Here is a 21,512-nt window from a genome sequence, read left to right as displayed (position 1 = left end):
ATATCCAGAGCTGTCTATAGACGAATGAACTCCTCAGCGATCAAAAGAATAAGCACGATTTTTTCTACTGTATTATGTTTTAGGCTGAACTCTGATATAATTAGTTTGTTTTAAAGACTTAAGTTTAAAATGTATTTTATACAAATCATCGCCGAATAAAGTAGATAATCATTTAAGGTTCGTTCACAAATTACGATCGGTTGAGGGAAATTTAATATTTTAACGGTCAGTAAAAAGCGTTATCCTTTCGATTATTTAGTGCAGCGTTCTATTATGTTATCGCAAAACCGTAATAATTTACCCCTCTTAGGGATACAACAAAGAGGCCAAATAAGTTGCGCCCTCTGAGCGCCGAAAATAAGGGTGAGTGCGGGCAAGTGTTCCTTGTACAGACCGGCAGTGTGAGGTCGGCTGCCGAGCGGAGCGGACGTGTCGGTGTAAGACGGAACAGCGCTGGTTCGATCGTGTGTGGGACGCTTATAAACAATTCCTATTTTGTAAAATATAAAGAATAATTCTGTTCAGTGATATCGTATTCGACTTTGAATATACTTAAAAAGGTCAAGGAACTGTGTTACTGTACGCCGAAAATTTGTATTGAGCACGAAAAACGTTCTGTGAAATATTATTTCGTGATATATATTTAAAAAGTAATCACGTGTTTTCGTCGTGAAAAAGGACTGATAAGGAGTAAAAATTATTTTGTATCAGTTTTTCAAGGTGAACTATTATTTATTTAGTCGTATTTATATTAGTATAATTTTCTTTTGTTTATTATGTTATTTTTTTTAACCATCGCTTAGATAAAATAGAAATTTAGTTGAAATTATGACCACCCACGTATGAATGAGTCCCGTATGAATTGAAATGATAATTAGTTCGTTTATAGAGTAATGAAAATCGTGTACTTGGTAGAATAATTAAATCGCGGAGAATCTGATTCGATGTTGCCGACAAATGAGATCGTGATTGAAATACATTTTTAATCAGAGTTGGCTTAATACATTAATAAATAATACGTTAAAATATTCTCTCTTAACCTGGTACAAAGTACCACAAATTGAAAACGACAAATTTTTTCAGTTACATTTCGATATTTAAAGTTAATTGCAAAAATAAAACCTATAGCAGATGTTTCATTTACTTTCATTTCGAAGTTATAACTTAGTTTCAATAAAAATACTAACTAATTCATAATCCAATCGTTGTTTTGCTGTTTAGGGGCTACAACCCTTCGTTTGACGCATTTTAAATTATCAAAATCGATCCATTGCACCGTTTTATAAACAACATGCATTCAGAGTCATAATTATTACAAGTATAATTAGAAGGCTATTTGAAACCTTAATGAATATTTTCTTGAGACCAAAAAAAAATTATATTAAGAAGAAAACAGAATCTAATTTGATATATTCAAATAAAATGTTCGTAGAAATAAAATGTCTGTTGTCATAATTCATACTAATGTAATAAACAAACAATATAGCATATATATAAAATGTAAAACAGTATTTATTTAAATCGATGATTTGAAATAAATCGAGAATATAGTTGTTGCAAATTCACCTCCTTCGACTTTTATCGATCACAAGTAACGTAACGAGCAAATAGGAATGAATACAAAACACACAACTGCAACGGTTGATGACTCACTGGTTTTACTGGACTACCCCATAGATTGTATAGATAGTGACGTTAATTGGGGTGTAATTCATGTTTCTTCATTATTCATCACAGATAATAATAAATCTGTACACGAGCCTAATAAACCAATTTACAAATTACAACTGACAGAACGAAAGACCGTGAGAATAGAACCTTTAGAATGTTTGAACGCACAAATAGTTTTACAATGAGATCAAGAATCTAATTTACTTCTAGTGTTGCATATTTGATAGTGTTCTGTTTAAGGCTAGAATCTAGAATAAGTTATTAGACGTGAAGATTATTTATTTAAAGTAATAATAGATAGTTTATTGAAATGTTTTTCAAGTAGTCCATTTGAAAGTCAAACAGCGTTCATTGATACGATTACATTGATTCATTTACTTGTTCTCCCACGCGCACGTAGGCGGCGCGGACTTGAATGAAAGCAAGATCGTCTGCTTTGCCCTTTTTGGGACGCTTTCGTAAACGCAAAATAAACAAATCCGCTTATCTGAATCACACCACAACATTACACAATACCCAAGTTATCCAACAAGTTGCTTCGATAAATATTTTATTTCAACTTTATGTGGGTGTACGTTGATTTTTATTTCTAAATTATTATCATTTTTGGTATCACTTATTTCTTTATTTAATGTATTGGCATTTTCGTTTAACTTTTTTTTTTCTTATAATATAATATTTAACAGTTTGTATGTAAATTTTCAGATTAAGTGTACGGACGAAGTGACATTAACAAAAGACTTATTAAACGCTGTGTTCATTAATAATATTAAGAAAGACTGCTGTGATAGTGAAAGGAACAGTCCTAGTAAATGTGTCCTTAAATGTGCCAAATATTCGTTGTAACGTTTCTGACATTTGTGTAATTTTAGACTTTATGTGTACGAAATTAAGATAAAATTCGAATAGCAGTTGTTAAAAGGACTGGCATTAATGGCTACGGATGGGCACCAACTTATCTAAATTGAACAAGACCAGAGTCTCCGGTGTCAACCATGTTAGTATATACTTTTTTCCAAATTGTTCTATTTATATTTTCCGACGCACCTTTAAGGAGAGGTAAGCAAATTTGCCGATAACCTTAAGTAGCCCATTTACCTGGTCCTAATACGATCACCTAATTTGACGGTCAATCAACTTTATCAACAAAATAAAACCACTTTATTTTCAAAATATAATCCAAAGATATAAATCCAAACTTTATTGCAGGAATTTCCGCAACGCTGATACACACGCCATTAAAAAGAGCGTTATTTGTGTCACGAAAATGTGTGTAAATCAATGTTATTTGTCGAAAAATATTTTTTGCTTAGACGCTGCTTACATTGTGATATATTTGAAGTTGTGACAATGTTTGGGACCGAATTATCTGTTTTATGTCACAGAACGTATTATTGATACATTTTGGAGTAATAATTCAAGAGAATGCGACAGATTTATTTTAATATTATGCCATTTTATCGTTTCGTTTTGACTCGTCTTAAAGATTAATTATACGAAGGTTTTTTCTTGTAAAAATATTAAAAGTGTTTTAGTCTGAGGATTGATTGGAAACTGGAGCAATTGTGTTGATGTGCTCTACAATAACAGTATAAAACTGATGGTCAATAGTGGTAAGTTTTACTAGTATCTATTATCATTTCTTGGTATATAGGAATATTTTCAGATACTTTTGTATTAAATATTTATAGAATAAGCTAGTATTGATAAATGTTACATAAAAATAAATACATTTAAAACCATACGTTGGTGGTGAGCCAGCTTGGACACTGCCTTTTAAATGATACTAGCAAAACCCCGGCATACGTCATCCAGTACGTGTAGTTATTCCATTTTTCATAGTTACAACAACGTAGATACCATAAAAGACTTTTCCATGAAAAACTACACATACATATTTGCCTTTCATTTTGATCGGTCAAAGAATATCGAAATTTCGAAACTCAAACACATATATATATGTATATATATAACAAAAGTATTACTGCTTAATAGTATGTCTATTAATTTTGAACGATTTCGTACCTGTTTAAATGTAAACAAAGTATACGTATTTAGGATATGTTTTAAAAACCCGCAAAATTAATGAATCACGTATTCACTGGTGGATCAATAAAATGCTCACAAGACTTTAATAAGTCTACAACGTTTCAAAGCGTAACTTAATTTGGAATATATTATGTAACAAGCGTTTACGTAACGCTAGTATTGTCAAAAGCTCTTGAACATTAGAAGAATTATAACGGCACTTAAAACGAGAATGTCAAAGCGTAACTGTAACATCAGGGCCAATTTTATCCGTCTCAACCATTAAGCGTCATAACTCAGTTAGGATGTGTTGGCAACATTATTGTTAACCACGGTGATTATGTTGCCATGTGTAGCTTAAGCATTTTCGTTATTTGCACGCTTAAAACTTTTGTATGTTCCATAAAATTACACAGCATTTATATTTTAAGTGCTTTTGGAAATGGAATACTATAAGGCGTTTATCAGTTTTTTAATTTCGAATAAAAACTCAATTCAATTCTTAGGTTAATGGAATAAAAACTCTATCTTGCGACGTCATTTTGACGTTATGACGATAGAAAGTTTAGTATTTTTTGGTAGGAATATATTCACCGATATGCTACAATGAGCTTACATATATTAGAATTGTTTGATATTAGTAACTGAATTCAAAAAGAAAAAATACTTAATGATGACTAATATTAATGTTGCGAATAATATTATCTAGAATAATTTAAAAATATTTCAATATATCTCATAATAGGTATTATACTAATCGTGATTTCTCGATCAATTGTTTTGCCGCTTGTGGTATAAAAAAGACTCAAAATTCCAATATTTATTACAACTATTTAATTCGTTTCCTATCAGCAACACAATTCAAGTTGTTTCTAGAAAAACAGTCAGTTGTCATGGCTTAAAATTTCTTCGTCTGTTCTGGGATTAGGGGAGAAGAAAATTTTTGTATATTCATAAAGGCTTATTGAACTGCTTCAAGATAATTTCTTAGCCGAGTAAAATAATAATATTTATCTTGTTTAAACTCTCTGACACCTGGCCTATGGACTGTGACACTTTATTTTAATAAATCAATGTGAACCTGTATTTAGTATTGTTGGATTTGATATAAAGATACTCTTATCTGAAATTTAATAATATTTCATATGCATTTATTGCATTCACAACTGCAGTACTCAATCCAATATTTGTTGCATAGTTTAGCCTGATGAACCAAATCAGTATTCATAGTGTTCACAAACAATATCCAAGTCAGTTTTTCTTCCATTGTTTTTATTATGGCCACAGTTCCTTTTAAGGTTTAAAGAAACATTAGTAATTTAAATTATATTGTTTTAAAGTCATACTATCCGTCACAGTCTTTTAGAATCCGATAACACATTCATTGGTCTAACGTAACACCGATCACGTGTTACGTAATCATTCACAATCAGGGTTGCGATCACGCACTCTGCAAAATTTATCCATCATCAGTATCTCACAATCATTCGTCATACTGGGCCATCTGATGTTTATCAGTTACATCTGACACGTGCTCGCTGTCACGATTAATATGACATTTTGAATATTTACATCAATAAATAATCTTTATTTGTAGCAATTTTTTTTTTTTTCATTAAAATTATGAATTAGGCGTGAAGTGATTTCGTTGCTTTTTAAATTGGTACTTTACTGTTACTTTTCTATTTTTAAGCAAATAACCTTAGTTTCCTCTGATGTCTAAAATTTAACTACTCTATGCTATTTCACTGTGAATATTAATTTACATCTTAATGGAAGTACAATGATACGATACATATATCTACCGCTTATATTTGTGCTAATTATCTAACAAACATAACTAATATCACTAAAAAAGTTCTTAGCACTTGCAGAGAAATAGTTTGTTTACTCTGCGCGTATTACATAAACAAGATAAAAAGGCCGGCGCCGCGACGGCGACCAATCAGATGTAAGGAGCCACGACTTCCGGGATGAGCGCGGGAAAATTCAATATCCGTTCCAATACGAGATATTCGATTACTCGATCACTAGCGCCGGGTTGCTCCAACCCTAACGGACTCGATTTGAAAAATCGGATTAGTGCGCGCCAAGCCATATAAGTAAATCTCTTCGGTGATCTTGCTTTCTGATTTTTCTTGCCATCTTAAAAGTCAAAGTTCTTCATAATATCGATTCCTAAAAAAATTATCAGAAGCATATTTATGTTCCTCAAACTTATAACTAATACGCTATATATGTACATAAAATGATCAAGAAAAATATAAATCCGATTATTTATTGATTTGCCATATATTTTTCTGAAAACAAAGGGACGTTAATAAAAAATAATAATAATATAAATTGACATAACAATTGACAGCCCTACGTATATCGCCATACCTAATTGCCAATAGTAAACGCGAGGCGGTAAGATCAAAGTATTCCGTGTCCAATAAAATGTCACGAACTATCATGGATATCACTCGCAGATTACTTGTGTCAAACGCATTTAATTGCGTTAGGGGCACCGCTTTCCACGCCAACGGCTTTTTAACTTGATCATTGTGCTAATCAATTAAATGCGTTTTGAATTATCGTTAATGGTTCCTGAGTAATATTATGAAAGGTTGCTTGATTATTTGGTTTCACATTGGTCCTGACAATCGATATGATGTATTATATTTTTTTTTCATGCGTTTCACTAAATAATCTTTTAATGTTCTCATACTTATTTTTTCAATAAATGCCTACATAGTGTTAAATTAAAAAACTTATACCGAATGAATTTTATTAAAACTTGTACCTTCTGTGTAAAGAAGTTTTATAGTATAGACTGGTTATTAAAAAGATAATGAATAAATACAAAATTTATACTTAAACTGGATTTTGACAATACAAATATATCTTTACAGAGCTAATGTCTGTAGTCAGAGTTAACTTACATTAGGGAAATTTTCCTATTTCGCACCTATTGAAAAAAAAACAAAGCGTCCTAAGATTTTCTTCATATAGAAAGACAAATAAATCGTGAAGCGCTCAAATGCGATTTAAACGTATTTTACTTAGAAACGGTATTCATCATAGGTGGTCATCACGTATTTACACGTCTGTAGTCGACGGCGCATATTTCTGCTCAATGCATTTGCTGATTTCGAAGAGCATATTTTATGTAAACTATAAATAAAACACCAGGGGTATTTTGGCTTAAGTCATGTGCAAAGGAAAGGGCTATTTTCGTTTAAGCGAAAATCGTCCTTATCGACTTCAGTCCAGTCCATGCATCATGTATAAGTCGAATGAATTGCATTTGTACAAACAGAAGGGTGCTTTTAGTGAGTCTCAAATATTGATTTATCGTGTTAGATTTATTACCGCACTGTTATGTACGAAGCGCGAGTACTCAGTTATGACTCATCGACCATTTGTGTGTCTGATGCCTTAATTACTTCCTCTTAAATCAAAATAAAACAATACGTTTAACAATCATAGTTAAACATTTCTTAACTTGTTAGGAAATGGTGTTATATTGGTATTGTGATAAATATTAACCATCTCTGACATCGGTAATTCGTCAACTAAGGTTTTATATTCTTCGTGCCTGAATTTGCTCACTCGCCCCAAATTAAAAAAACAATTATATGGTGCCTGTAATTTATCTGGCCTATTCATCGTTTATTTACAATTTTTTGCTAATCTGCTCTCAAAAAGGTAGTTTGAGTATGTTTATTTTTGGTTTAACATATTAAACATGTTTTACAATTGAGTTTTGTTACTAGTTTTAAGTAGTATGTTATAACTGAAAAAGTTCGTGTAATAAACGGATACAGAAGTGAACCTATAGGGATTTCGATAAGTGATGTTCCATATCGACGTTGTCTTCATCGACAATTCTTTCCCGAGTTCCTTGTAATCAAGTCAGACGTCAGAAGGCGGTTCCCCCCGAACTGTCGCAATCGTAATACGCTTCCATAATAATACCATTAGGAGAAGTTCCAAAAACATAGCTGACACCATTTCAATGTCCAGTTTGGTGCGTTTTTTATTTAATTCTGCAAATCCACCCTTATTTTGTTTCTGTGGGGTACAATTTGAAAGCTCAGTTGTGAAGGAATTAAAGTGACAATAATACGTGTTTTTTTTTGTACGCGAAGTCGAAGTAAAACATTTTTTTTAAATACTTATTACATCGAGTCACAGAAAATTTTATGAAAATAAAATATGAATCAATATTACCCACTGTTTCATAGAGGTTTTGTATAAATATATGTTATTAAAATATATTGTTAATTTCGAAGTCGACTTTTTCTCTCTCTAGGTCAAAATCAATACTTGACATAGTACTCGATGTTTACATGAGATATTTTAATGACGTCATCATGTAACTGTTCTCTTTTGTTTGTATTTTTTTTTTTGTTGAAGGAGCACTGATCCTTTTGAGTACACATTTATATTTTATATAATTGTTTATATGTAACAAAAGAGGTATGTTTGGCGCACAAATATTAATTCAACTTACGATTAAGATATTGTTATAAGATGTTTATTTTTGATTTAAAATAGATAGGCAAACTGACAAATGTTAAAGTTACAAAATAATTTTATTTCGTAAAATATCTTTTTCTCAAATTACCTTTAACCGCCATCAAAAAACTACGGTAATCTATTTGTGCCATTAAAATATTTAACGCAAGTGGTATATATCACTCGTCAGCACATTAAGCAGATATATCGGTGACAGCTTTATAGCGATCTGTATTGCAGACCCTACACGAGATTTATTATCATTGGTATCGTCAACCGTAAGATGAAAGAGTTGACGGGAATGTTTTAAAACGTATAAAAAAATAGCCGTTGGTTTTGCTATTTTTTATTAATAACAAAAGGATTAACTTGAGTCACCCTTATCCAAAACTAATTGCCAAAACTTTGCTAATGATTTAGTTTTGAGCCTTTGTGTGTAATTTTGACGGTCCTGTCTGTCTAGCGGCTAGCTTATAAAGAAAAAAAATTATGAGGTCAAACTTCGAGCGCGGCCCATTGGGGTTTCCTTTGCGAACATTTCAATACGAGCTCAACGTCTAGAAGTTCATTAACCCAGTCAATGTTCATTATCCCGTGCTTCGGAAAGCTCGTGAAGCAGTTGATTCTGTGCTTAAAGTCTCCGGTCGATCCGATACAAGACCACATCCAGTAGGATAGTGTAGTATATGTATAAGATTAAAAGAGTCAGGGAATAGAGAGTGCTCCTGTGTTTGCACGAAAACTTAAGTAATGTCCCTCTGCAGTAACCGCTTCGTCGTGACCGCAATCGGTCAACACATGATCAGTAATCTTATTTATATACAAGACCTTTACTACAGACACCTGTGTACCAAATGTGTTTAAGCTTAAATACTGTTTTCGTTTTTATAGATGTAAAGAATTAAATAGATTATATAAATGATCTTTAAAGCTTATGTTGAATGATGTCTTCCTGACCGATTTTGTCCACGATGGCGAATCTCAATAGAGACCAGCCGGTTACGCAACACAACACATATGCAATTGTTGAATATATCCGCCGCCAAGGTTAGTTGGTGTTAGTCAATCATTATCTATGACATACTTTTAAAAAATAACGTATACATTTGTTTAAAATAATATAGGTAGCAATTTTCCAAAGCACTGCAAAAATAATTTAGTCTCGACTTCAAACAAATGAGCAACTAGTACACGTATCCGATCGACGTGAATAGAACGATCATTTCAAAACCTGACATTTTAAAATTTGAAACAAATCAGCAATTAGTTAAACCAGACAGAAGGGCATTGTCTCTAGCGATCAGTGGACTCGTTAAAAACACCCAGTGGACCGTGCGTTCCGCTGCGACTATCCGAATTTCCCTTGTTTAAGCCATCCAAACTTTGGATTTTGTAGCGTTGGCAGAATTATTCTGTATTCAAAACGCTTGTGGTTCGGTATAGTTTTTAAAGACTGATATTAAAAAACACACAAACATGAAATTCGAAAGTAATTAACGAAATAAAAACATCAAAGAAATAATATAATGATTTAATTGTAATTTTTAACCGTTTCCATATTGGTAGGAAAGAGTAACTACTGATTCTCTTGCTGTTTCATCTCGGTCGAATCTATTTGAAAAAATCAGTGATAGTGTATTATATTTAATTCAATACTGTTGTAACAGTGCTTTTATGATCACATGAATAAGGAATATTATAATTTAAAAAAAAAATTGTAGGTACATATGTAACATTATGAACATCCAAGACTAAAATTTGGGAAGTTCATTTATGAAACCATAACACCACAAATCCGTTGGGGGAACATGGAAACTGCATTATGCAAACGTTATAAACCGCATACGGCAAGTATGCATAAACTTTAAGAATTGCCGTCACGTTCACAAGTAATAGTCATCCGCCTCTGTCGTGGACCAAACCTTCCGAGTTTTAGAGCTAAGATACTTGCTTAGTTTCTATTCACCAGTTTAGAACTAAAATCAGAACTTTTTCATTTAGAATACTAAGTGATAGTATTACTTTGTCCTGAATGTATGAAATACATGCATACGTTTTAAATACTTACGTGAAATGTATCCTATTGTCTTGAAAGAAGTGTTTTTTTTTTTCAGGAAAATTCCTCAATTTTGTTTGTTTATTGTGACGTCATCGCTTTATTTTCTTGCCAAGCTTTCATTTATTTCATATCGATAGTTTGTTTTTTATTACTGGCAAACATTATAACAGTTACATTAACTTAAAAAATAAATTGGTCTCTATCTATGGCATTAATTAACATACCTAACATACCCCGAGTTCTAATTGGAGTGTAACAAATCACGGGAGGTCCCCCCATGCTTTGTACATGTAGACGCTCATAGAAATCAAGACCCTAGTTCAGAATCCAAGTATAATCAGTAAGTTAATCGATGAATAATTATCACTCTGATAATTATTGAACGATTTATTAATTTATTAATTTGACGTTTAAGTAAGGTCAGTATAACAAGATAAATTATTGGTTCAAATTATGAAGTTTTAATGGTAATTCAATCTTTTTTATTTACAAAAATTCTAGATCGCATTACTTGTACTAAAGTCATATCATCCAAAAATACACATAAATTATTACGATTCCCTGTCAATATACAGCAGCATAATAAATGTAGCTCGTAAAAGCGAATCATTATTTACTGCCGCAATTTTTTTGCTGACAGTACACACTCCCTTGGGATTATAACCCTCAGAGCGGGATCTTAGTAAATAGTGTTTTTCCTGTCCTCTCAGCTCTAAACCGATGGTATTCTACTTAAGGAGGATTTAGTTCTCAGTGTTTGATGAATGATTAAATTATTATGTGAACTATTTCCTTTAATATGAGGAAGAGAATTGATTTAAGGTTAAACTTTGCAAACAGTTTACTAGAAGTCTAGTTAAAATATCTCAAATAAAAACTAAACTTTATCATTAAAATAAATGAATTTACATTTCCATTTATCGTGTTATTAAAATAATCTAATTAAATAATCGATTTTGTATTAACAACGAAGAGTATATACTAAATATCATTGGTGTATTTTTTGTTTGCTTTTCTGACTTAAAAGTTTGTCTATTACACCGAGCTGTTCACATGCGAATAGGTTTCCCGCCTCGCTGAGCACAAGATTAATTATAAAAAAAATCATCATTCCACAATCAGTCAATTTAAACTTTCCACTTTGATGTATGTCTATGATAAATTCAATAAAGCTTAAAAAAAACTAAAGGCTTATTCCTATTTCCTTGGGTATTATTGAAGGTATAACAAAACAAAAAAACATATACTCATGAGATTTTCTACCACCAAAAAGCAATACACAACAGAAGTGTTCCGGTTTGAAGGGTGGGTGAGCCAGTGTAACTACAAACACAGAAGGGAGATGTTATAATCTTAGCTCCTGAGATTGGCGGCGCATTGGCAATCTAAGATAAGTTGTATGTTTCCTACAAGGCCAATGCTTATGTTGTTGTAAAGTGATGACCCGTTTCCATGAGTGACCCATTTGCTCGTCCGCCTAACATTTCGTACATATTTTATTGGTAGAAAAGATTAACTTCTGAGTTATGTGTTGGTTCTTCTCAGCAGCATCAACATAATTTATCGGTGATAGTTTTATATTTAACTTAATAACGTAAGACAATTTAATAGTACTTATACGAATCTACTTGAAAAAAGAATGTTTTGATTTTTATTGAATAAGAGTGTTAATTAAATACGTTCCATTTTACACGAGGGAATACGGTTTTGTCTAATCATCCTAATTGAGGCGCGTAATCATTACACATCTCTTACAATCGTTTGTAACGCATCTGTCGGTTCCACTGGGCATCTGGCCGTTTCAATACTATTCAACCGACAGGTCCAACGACCACTGGTTTTGTTCGAGTCATGGTAGATTAACCATTTCACTGATTAATTCGGACGAACCCTTATTTAGTGTCATGTTATATACAAAAATGTGTTTTGTTAGATTTTCACACCGACTAGATCCGGAGCCGACCAACTCGCTGATAGATCGCAATGCTATACATCAACTTTTATACTGTTCTCTGACATTTGGTATATGTCTTTTGTTGTAGGCAGATTGGCAAATAGGCCATCTGATGGAAAATAGTCACCTCTGCCCATAGACATTAGTACTGTAAGGAATATTACTCTTTCTCAAAATCATTAATGTCTCACCAACCTAAGGGACATAAAAGGTTATATCTCTTGTGTCTGTAATGTTGCAGTATTTTAATGAAGAGCTTAGATAGTTTACTAAACGGTGCTTCCAGCCTCTTGGGATTCGCCAATACATATTTCGTTCGTTGAAAAAGTTGATTTGCTTTAGACTTCCGCCTTCAACAACTCCTCAGGAAAGGTTCATTTCGGGAACCAATCCCAACCAGCCATCGACAATAATTATAAACTACATTAGACTCATCATGTATTATTAAAGAAAATAATATCATACAAATATAATTTATATACTTTAGCACATAGAAATAATGTAATGTTCTACTAGTGATTTTTTTCTAGAATTGGTTCATTAGTTCCAAAGACTATCTCCTACATATAAACAAACAAATTTCATCCTTCATACTATTAATATAGAATTATTTATATAAAACGAAAACATTTCGTTTTATGTCAAAACGAAGAAACGGCAAAACAACTTTGTCAAAATTAATTGGTCTAGTTAAACCTTAACACGGTTACATAATTACCGATAATTATAATACTAATTAGAATTATACTGATTACATAACACCAGTCAGCCGTAGGTTCAAATCTACAACAATTAGCTACTCGGTCCAATCAAAGGTCGAAGCGTACTGAGCTGATCGTATCAATACCCAGACACTGACCAGTGGCTCAATGTCTGTAATATTATTCACTACAAGCGTTAACATCGATTACTATTTCGATATCAGGAAACGGAGAACCCGAGTTGAAATGCCCTGGCTTAGAAACAGCTCATGATTTGAATGCTAATTCGAAATGATTATAGGATCTGTGAATTTTATGTTTTAAAAAAGTACTTGTATATTTATTTTAAATTTCGAACCTTATTTTTGTTGTCTAGAAAAACTCTCAGTAATGTCAAAAATTGCTATATGAATTGAAAGTGTGAATAAAATATATGATAAATAGTTTCCTTACAAAAGTTATCCCTTAAAATCAGGGAACTCAATAATTATACTTAATAAGCACACAGTCTATACTAATATTATAAATGCGGAAGTAACTCTGTCTGTTGCCCCTTCCCGCGTAAACCGCTGAACCTATTTAGGTTAAATTTGGTATGGAAATAGTTTAAGTCCCCGAAATATAGGCTACTGTTTTCTAATTCATATCACGGCAGGGTTTGTTTGCTATAGGTAAAGTTTTATAAAAGCGCGGATAAAACCGCTGGCTCCTCTAGGATAACATATTTTCTGTCGAGTAACTTCTTTTGTTACAGATTATAAACTTCCAACATTAATGCACAAATCAAATCAAATCAAATCAAAAATCTTTATTCAATATAGAAGTGTTTACACTTGCTTATTGATTGTCAAAAATCTACCACCGGTTCGGAATTTAGCACCTCGGACCTGAGAAGAACCGGCGAAAGAAACTCAGCGGGATATTTTTTTTTTTTTTTCATTTTGCATGTACAATAATTATTATATTTTAGTTATTTGAAACAGCCTGGAGGCGATCATTTCATTCTCAAGGTGTGCAGTCAACTAAAATACCATGCTTAAAAATTAACAATAATATACCAAATATTAATAAAATGATGTTGAATGTTTTACTAATACTCCTAAATAGATGTTTCAACAACAATCAAATATTAATTACCAATGGATTATATTCGTGTTTTCAATGCCTGTGATTGCATTTCCAGTTCCTGAACATTTAGATTCCAATATTTCGCTCGACTTGAAACCTATCTAATATCATTCCGGTGATTGCGTCCGTTGTTGCTTCTAACATCTCTGTAAGTTAAATATAAAAAACATATCTTATTTTATTGACATATATTACAAGTATAATACTTTATGTATCATATTACTTATATAATATGTAAAATAATTTTTTTTTTGAGTAATTAACTTTTTTTTTATTCACATAGGATAGGTTAGACGCAAACTATTCAGCCAATATTATGGAGAAATATTTCATTTTAAATATATTATATTTATTTTTCAAATATTCGTTTTTCAATATGCAAATATGTTAAGTTAATATATTAGGTAATAATAATTAGTCATTTGAACATTATCATATAAATAAAGACTAAGATTAGTTTCTTAACGTTTGTATCAATTATTATAATTGTATACATTTTTGATTTCGTTAATCGAGAAACGCCAGTGTTGTCGAATGTCGAAAACGTCAACAGTTATCCCATCAGGTGAACCTACTGTACATTTGCATACCCATATAAAACATATAACTCTATGTTCGACCTGAGACTATAAACTATAATAATATGTAAATTCCATATCTTACGGCTCACTAGCTCTATCTTTAAAAAAAATGCAACTAAATCTTATATATTTATAATATTAGTTTAACTATGTTACTATGTTTTGTAATGTTTGTTTACGCCTCAAAAGTGCACATCACCAACTATGTTATTTAAATTATAACGAACAGATTAATGAATACAAGTATAAAGCGACTGGTTCATGTTTATTTATTTACGAATAATCCTGAAGGGAATCTGGGAATTATAATGCAATGTTCGATAGAATAGGGTGTAAGGGATGACTCACTTTTTAATAAAGGGGAGATTAAAAATATATTGATTAATAATAATAAAAAATACAATTGATTTTAGTTGCAAAAGTTTTTAAGTATTTCATTATAATTTTTTATAGTAATGGTAACATTTTTATACTACTTCTGCTAATTTTGCACTCACTGTAAGGTTAATTCGTAATAAGTCTCATCTTTCTCTTCGGATCCCCATGAATACTCCCTTGGCCAGCTCGCTTCACTTCGCTCCAAGTCATGCCGATGTTTTTCAGCTCTAATATAACGCCCGCCAGGTCAGTTTGGATGACAAACCTTACGCTGGCCCTACGGATTCGAGTCAAGAACTTGTCTATGGATGTGATCCCATTGTGACCTGTCCAATTCCATTTACGGCGCCTGATTAGTACATCAATTGGATTTTCACGACACAGTCTCCAAAAGCCGACGTAGTAGATTGTGTCAGGCAGCTAATAAGTACAGCAACGTTAAGTTGCGTTTTACGTACTAATATTTATATAAAGTAACATAGTGGCTACATCTTCTCTGTCTGTCTGTCTGTAGCTCATTCCCAGCCAAACCATTGAACCGATGAAGATAAAATTTCGTATCAAGCAAACTTGAACTCTAAAGCATACACAGTTTTTATGCCTAGCAGCTGACGACCGACGCCTAAAACGCAAGCGTAGCTGCGGGCGACAACTAGTTTACTTACCAAAACTTAAAATGTCTTCCATCATTTACTTGTACTAAATATAAGCATCGTCATCACCATGAGATTATAAGCAATTTACGATTAGGTTGCCTAATCGGACATGTAACATTTGGGATCCTTTGATTATACCCAATTAACATGTGCATTTTCGCCGTAGATTATGTAAATAACACTTTTTATGTTATAAAGGATCCCCTATCTAATTTGGCGGCTAAAGATGGCGCGTGCCGGTCACGTGGCGGCGTTTCGGCCAATCGCAAGTCATTGTTTGTTCAATGACGTCATCATATCCTTTAAAAGGAAAATGATGAATTGAATAGACGAAGGCTATAATTTCATTTTGCTAAACGAAAATCAGTCTCTGTGACAATTTTACAAATCGAGAAGTTTACATTGGTTACAGCTGAAAGTTAATAAGAAATATTGTTTACTGGTTATCCTCCCCGAGCACGGATGCAATTTATTAATAATGACATTTATATATTAATAGAATTTATACACTATAGTATTAAGGAACATTGTTGCTATCTATCAGTTAAAAAAATGCCAGTTATAGGGACTACCGATAGAAGTGAAAACTTAGAACTTTTAGTACTTTTAATACTAATGTTGCACAATACGTCAGCTATATATCTACGGATATACTGCTAAGCTGCTGCTGCTGCTAAGCATATTAAGTAGCAGTACACGGCATCTGCGCATGCGCCAGTTATGAGCATATCGGTAACACGAACCTATAAGATTTTCCCCTACCAAAAAGTGCCTAACGAAGTTTTCACTTTAAAAAAAAATAAGATAATTTATTATGGGGATACGTACAAACAAACAAATTTTACCTCTTTATAATATTAGAATTAACAGATTTTCGATAGTTACAAACTTATAGTTAAATACCTTCCCTTTTTTAATCAGTAAATTTATACAGTTAACACTTTTTTAATAAAAAAATAGGGACCGATTTTAAATTATATTTGACTAGTATGTTTGTATGTTCATTTTGTATCTTTGGGGGAACGTTTAATACCTAACGCCTAAACAAACCGAGTCTTCGGAGTTTGTCATTGCGTTTATTTGGACAGGAATTAAGAAGGGTGAAGTTCTTTGGGAAATTCTCTGACACGACTTTACTAGAAGTTTGGAAACGATTAGTGTTGTCACATGTTCTCAAATTTACGTACAGATTTGTTTATTCTTCGCAAATGTTGTTTTAGGAAACGCAATAAACCCTCACCAAATCCTGTACACTTATTTATGGATGATGATACTTCATTACATAGGTGTTATTAACATCTTCAATCACATAACCTACTTCTACTATAAGTTTCATTCAAAGAAACCTGGTTAAAAGGCACCTTTGACACGATGCCATTTTATCTTTGTACATAAATGAACGTTTCATTTGTCAGTTCTTCTCAGGTCCGCGGTCTACTTTCCGGAATTATTATAAATGTCTGATCATATGTACTTTAATAGGTGCTTCATACAGTTGGCCTGGATAGGTACCTCCCGTTCATATTATATTCTACCGCCAAACAGCAATATTTAGTATTGTTGTGTTCCGGGTAGAAGCGTGAGCCAGTGTGAGCCAAGCAAAAAGAACATGAAATCTTAGTTCCTAACACAGTGACCACTTACCATCAGATGGCCCATTTTCCAGGGCGCTATAAATAATATAAAATAAAAAAAAATGGAATCCCATAAAAAACTCTAAGAACGAAATAATTTAATTATTTTACTTGTACAATTTTTGGTCGATCCCCATTAATTGTGAAAATTTAAATTTATTTTAAACTTGACCTCAAACTCTGACTGATTGATGTATTAAAACATTGTGTTAAAAAATAAATTTAATTGTTCTATACAATTGGAAAAGCGTGAATTTAATATTTATTGATTGTCATGATGTACAGTCAGAGTAAGAAAACCTTCGTCAGTTTTCAAATTCATTCCTTTATCAAGTCGTAAACTCTTAGTACCTTTTGAAACTAAAGCAGTAAACAGACAACTGCATATAAAATTAAACTAACATAGTATGATAACTTGGTTCAAAATAGTGTAACATATTTGGACTACGTCTAGTGTCATATCAACATAAAAACTTTTTTAGTCATTACAAGATTTAAATTAGATATGATATCTTCTACTGAATCGTCAAAGTCTGTCTGTGTCATATATTTTCTTGCAATATTTTGCAATTTTACAATAATTAGAATAAAAACGCTTGTAATATTATTCGGCCGTCATTTTGAGTGACTGTTAATGTAATGACGTGACGTGTGACGAGTGGTTCCATCGGCACCGGGAAGTGGCGGTGATACCTTGGCCTGCAAAAGCGGCGGATATAAACCCTATCAAAAATCTATGGGGTTTGATGGTGCAGAGGTGGATAAATAATAACGATAGAAGCAAAGCAGCTGTATTAGAACATTGCCGAAGTGTTTGGGAGAGCTTCAGAGGAACCGACATACGCTCTCGCCTTTTTGGATCAATACGACAGCGACTAAAAGCTGTGATTGATACCAATGGCGGATATACTCGTTTTTAATAAAATAATAAATAAAATAAGGTTCGTTTAAATGAATAAATTTTACCATAATTATGGGTTACCTGCGGTTTCACCCGCGATCCCGAAAGATTTTATGTTTTCCCCGAATAAAAAGTTTCTAATATGTTATTCCAGTACATATTCTATCTGTGTGCAAAATTTTATCCAAATCCGTTCAGTAATTTTTACGTGAAAGAGTAACAAACATTCATCCATACCTCAGAGAAATCAGTCAGATCCATAGGAAGTAGGATTACTACTATGCACTCTCTTTTATATGAGACAAGACAATGTCCTAATCTCCGATGTTACACGAGCATTCACGAAGGGCTATGAGGTTTCGTGAAAAGTTTGTTATTGTCATCCCGATTGACGGCTTCATATTATTATTATAGCTTTTAAACGCTATTATACTCTTTGCTAGATGCGACTTATAATGACATTGCGACGCAATATGTCATACTCAATCGGTAAAGCAGGTTATCTATCGCTCATACTGTGCACACGAAAATAGATCTTAAGGTGACGAATATTTTCTTACCCCGACTGTACATCATATACTAGAACATTTAAATGTGCATAAATTATGAGATACGAACACGTAAAAAGAAGGTCATATCTCTTCTCAGGTCCTGCTCGGTTCAAATATACAATTTAATTCCATCATTAGACTATATTTTATTTTTTTTAATTAAATATGAAGTTTTAGACCTAAATATTTTGCTGCTCGCGCTTATCTCTGTGTTTCGAAAATATTTACAAAAATATAAGTAATATAAAACATAAATAAATCATACCGACGAGTTTCGAGTATAATTTCTGACTTAATAAATGGTTTTGTTTATTAAAATAAAAAATCTCGTTATTCCGAGACGAGGCCATCAATCAACAAAACCTTAGCAACGAGATACTTGATACATATTTATAAAAATAGGTGAAACGTTATATGAAATATTTTAAAACCGATTTTTTATGAAGCGATGAAAAATATATAGAATTATGAATGCATACACTTTCAATAATTATTTTCAGTTTGTAATAAACTTATTAAATAAAAAAAAATTACTCATTGTACATACATAACATATAATCAGCCTGTAAATTTCCCACTGCTGGGCTAAGGCCTCCTCTCCCGTTGAGGAGAAGGTATGGAGCATATTCCACCACGCTGCTCCAATGCGGGTTGCTGGAATACACATGTGGCAGAATTTCGTTGAAATTAGACACATGCAGGTTTCCTCACGATGTTTTCCTTCACCGCCGAGCACGAGATGAATTATAAACACAAATTAAGCACATGAAAATTCAGTGGTGCCTGCCTGGGTTTGAACCCGAAATCATCGGTTAAGATGCACGCGTTCTAACCACTGGGCCATCTCGGCTCTATACTCATTGTATATACTCATTGTATAGGAAGATAATTACAATAATAGTTACGTATTTATATTCTTCTTGTTAACAAAATTTATCGATAATTAGAATTCAACATGTAAACCACGTTTATAATAATGATATATTGTGTATTGAATTTATAATTCAAAGCATTTTATATGAAATAAAACATTACAGTTACCAAGAATATAATATATTGAGTACAAACTATATCATCGTTAAGAAATACAATATTTTAAATGTTTCTCTCAATAATATTAAACGGGCTACATTTAGACGTGTATTTAAAGGCGTGTCGTCCGCCCTCTGTTAACGTCAACTTGACAGTTGACAGCTTGGCAGGTGTGAAGTATTGGACGATTTCGACGGAGTGCTTCATTAGTTTTTGATTAAGAAAAACAATTCTATTATAACCTTTTCCATTTGAAGTAAACCAGCAGGCATATTATGTACTTGAGTGTTACTTGACGACGTCACGCTAGTTATTTTGTTTTTATGGATAAATATTGTTGAAATCTTAAATGTAATGTTACAATTTTGTTTGTTTCTATTTAGGGGGTAATCTCTAGAACTTATGATTCAATTCTAAAAGCATATTCTCTATTAAAAAGCGTTTTGCGTGCTGTAAGATACAAAATACATGTATGTATATGTAATTTTATTAATTAATAAATTGTACTCGTACGAAGCCGGGGCGTATCGCTAGTTAATGTATATAAATAGATTAATAACTTGTACAATAATACCACTGTACACTTGTTTATGATTTTTGTGACTTATCAGCTTAAGTTATTGACTTATTATATAGAATATTCGTGTTCCTTTTTTAGATAACAAAAATAACCTTACTAACAAGTACGACTTTGTCACCTGTCTGGTTAGGTACTCGTCACATAATCTACCGCAAAATAACAATCACAAGGGACACACATTAAGAGGACTACAAGAGCTAAGTGCCCTTGAGAATCGCACGCACACACTTACTAAATCGTCAAAAACGGCAAGCCCGTGAACTAAGGGTTAAGCGAGGTGACGAGGTTACGCCCAAATATTCTAATAGATGGCGCCAAACCGAGCGAAGTAAGATCAATCATAAATCTCATAAAAAATAGATAGGACAACAGAATTGTTTTTATTTCTTTCGATGTTAGTTAACAAATGATTATAAAATAAAACTGATTCAATCAAACTTACAATATTTTTATTTATATTTTGTATACAATAAAATAGACAGTTTTAACCTTTTTTTTCTTTTATTTATATTATAATACCACAATTAGTTCTTATACTAAATATTAAAACATACCAATTTTTAACATTTTATTAAAGTTTGATAATCTATTTATATAATAAAATCGTAAGTGTTCGAAATCTGTAGTGTAGTAACCGCGGGGTAACATATAGCGTAGTGTTAGTTCGTTTTGTTAATATCGGTTCACAAAGATAAAATATATATTCAATTTAAAAAAAAAACATCTAAATATTTACTAGAAAAAAATGTCGTCAAGTCGATTTGGTTGAATCATTGGTTAACTAGGTTAATCATACTAGGTTTAATCATAAATCTCATAAAAATAAATAGGATATTAGAATTATTTGTATTGCTTTTGACTGTAATTCGAAAATGATTAAAAAATAAAACTGATTTAATTAAACTTAAAATATTTTTATTTATATTTGGTACTACAAAAAAAAAATGTGTTAATTTTTTTATTAAAATCTTTTATTTAATTTCACTTGTATGTAAGAATGTATGTACATATGTCCTGGAATCTTGCAATCAATATTACACCCACTTCCACTGAAGCTATGGAGCTGTAAGTTGGCACACATATTTAGTCTCGATGACAATGCACGATTCATGAATTGCTGCCATATTCAATCCAATATGGCGGACGTTAAAAAAA

General features: G+C 32.1%; 1 protein-coding gene across 7 annotated transcripts in view; it reads left to right on the top strand.

The window, feature by feature from the left end:
- Positions 1-21,512, top strand: part of LOC113404794 (uncharacterized) — a 403,674-nt gene that overhangs the window by 227,787 nt on the left and 154,375 nt on the right. Inside the window, exon 1 of one of the 7 annotated variants that reach the window (XM_064215524.1) lies at positions 416-720. The exons of 5 other annotated variants lie outside the window; for them this stretch is intronic. Coding sequence is in view for 1 of the 2 variants with exons in the window: in XM_064215523.1 (XP_064071593.1) it covers positions 2,615-2,668 (54 nt within the window). In the remaining variant the exon portion in view is untranslated. Of the gene's footprint in view, positions 1-415; positions 721-2,380; positions 2,669-21,512 lie in introns of those variants that run through there. One more of the 7 variants, XM_064215523.1, reaches the window with a different exon arrangement.

This window comes from Vanessa tameamea, chromosome 8 (genome assembly GCF_037043105.1).
Source record: "Vanessa tameamea isolate UH-Manoa-2023 chromosome 8, ilVanTame1 primary haplotype, whole genome shotgun sequence".
Classification (NCBI taxonomy): domain Eukaryota; kingdom Metazoa; phylum Arthropoda; class Insecta; order Lepidoptera; family Nymphalidae; genus Vanessa; species Vanessa tameamea.
Note: the sequence above shows the minus strand (reverse complement) of the source record. Positions and strands in the feature narration are given on the sequence as shown.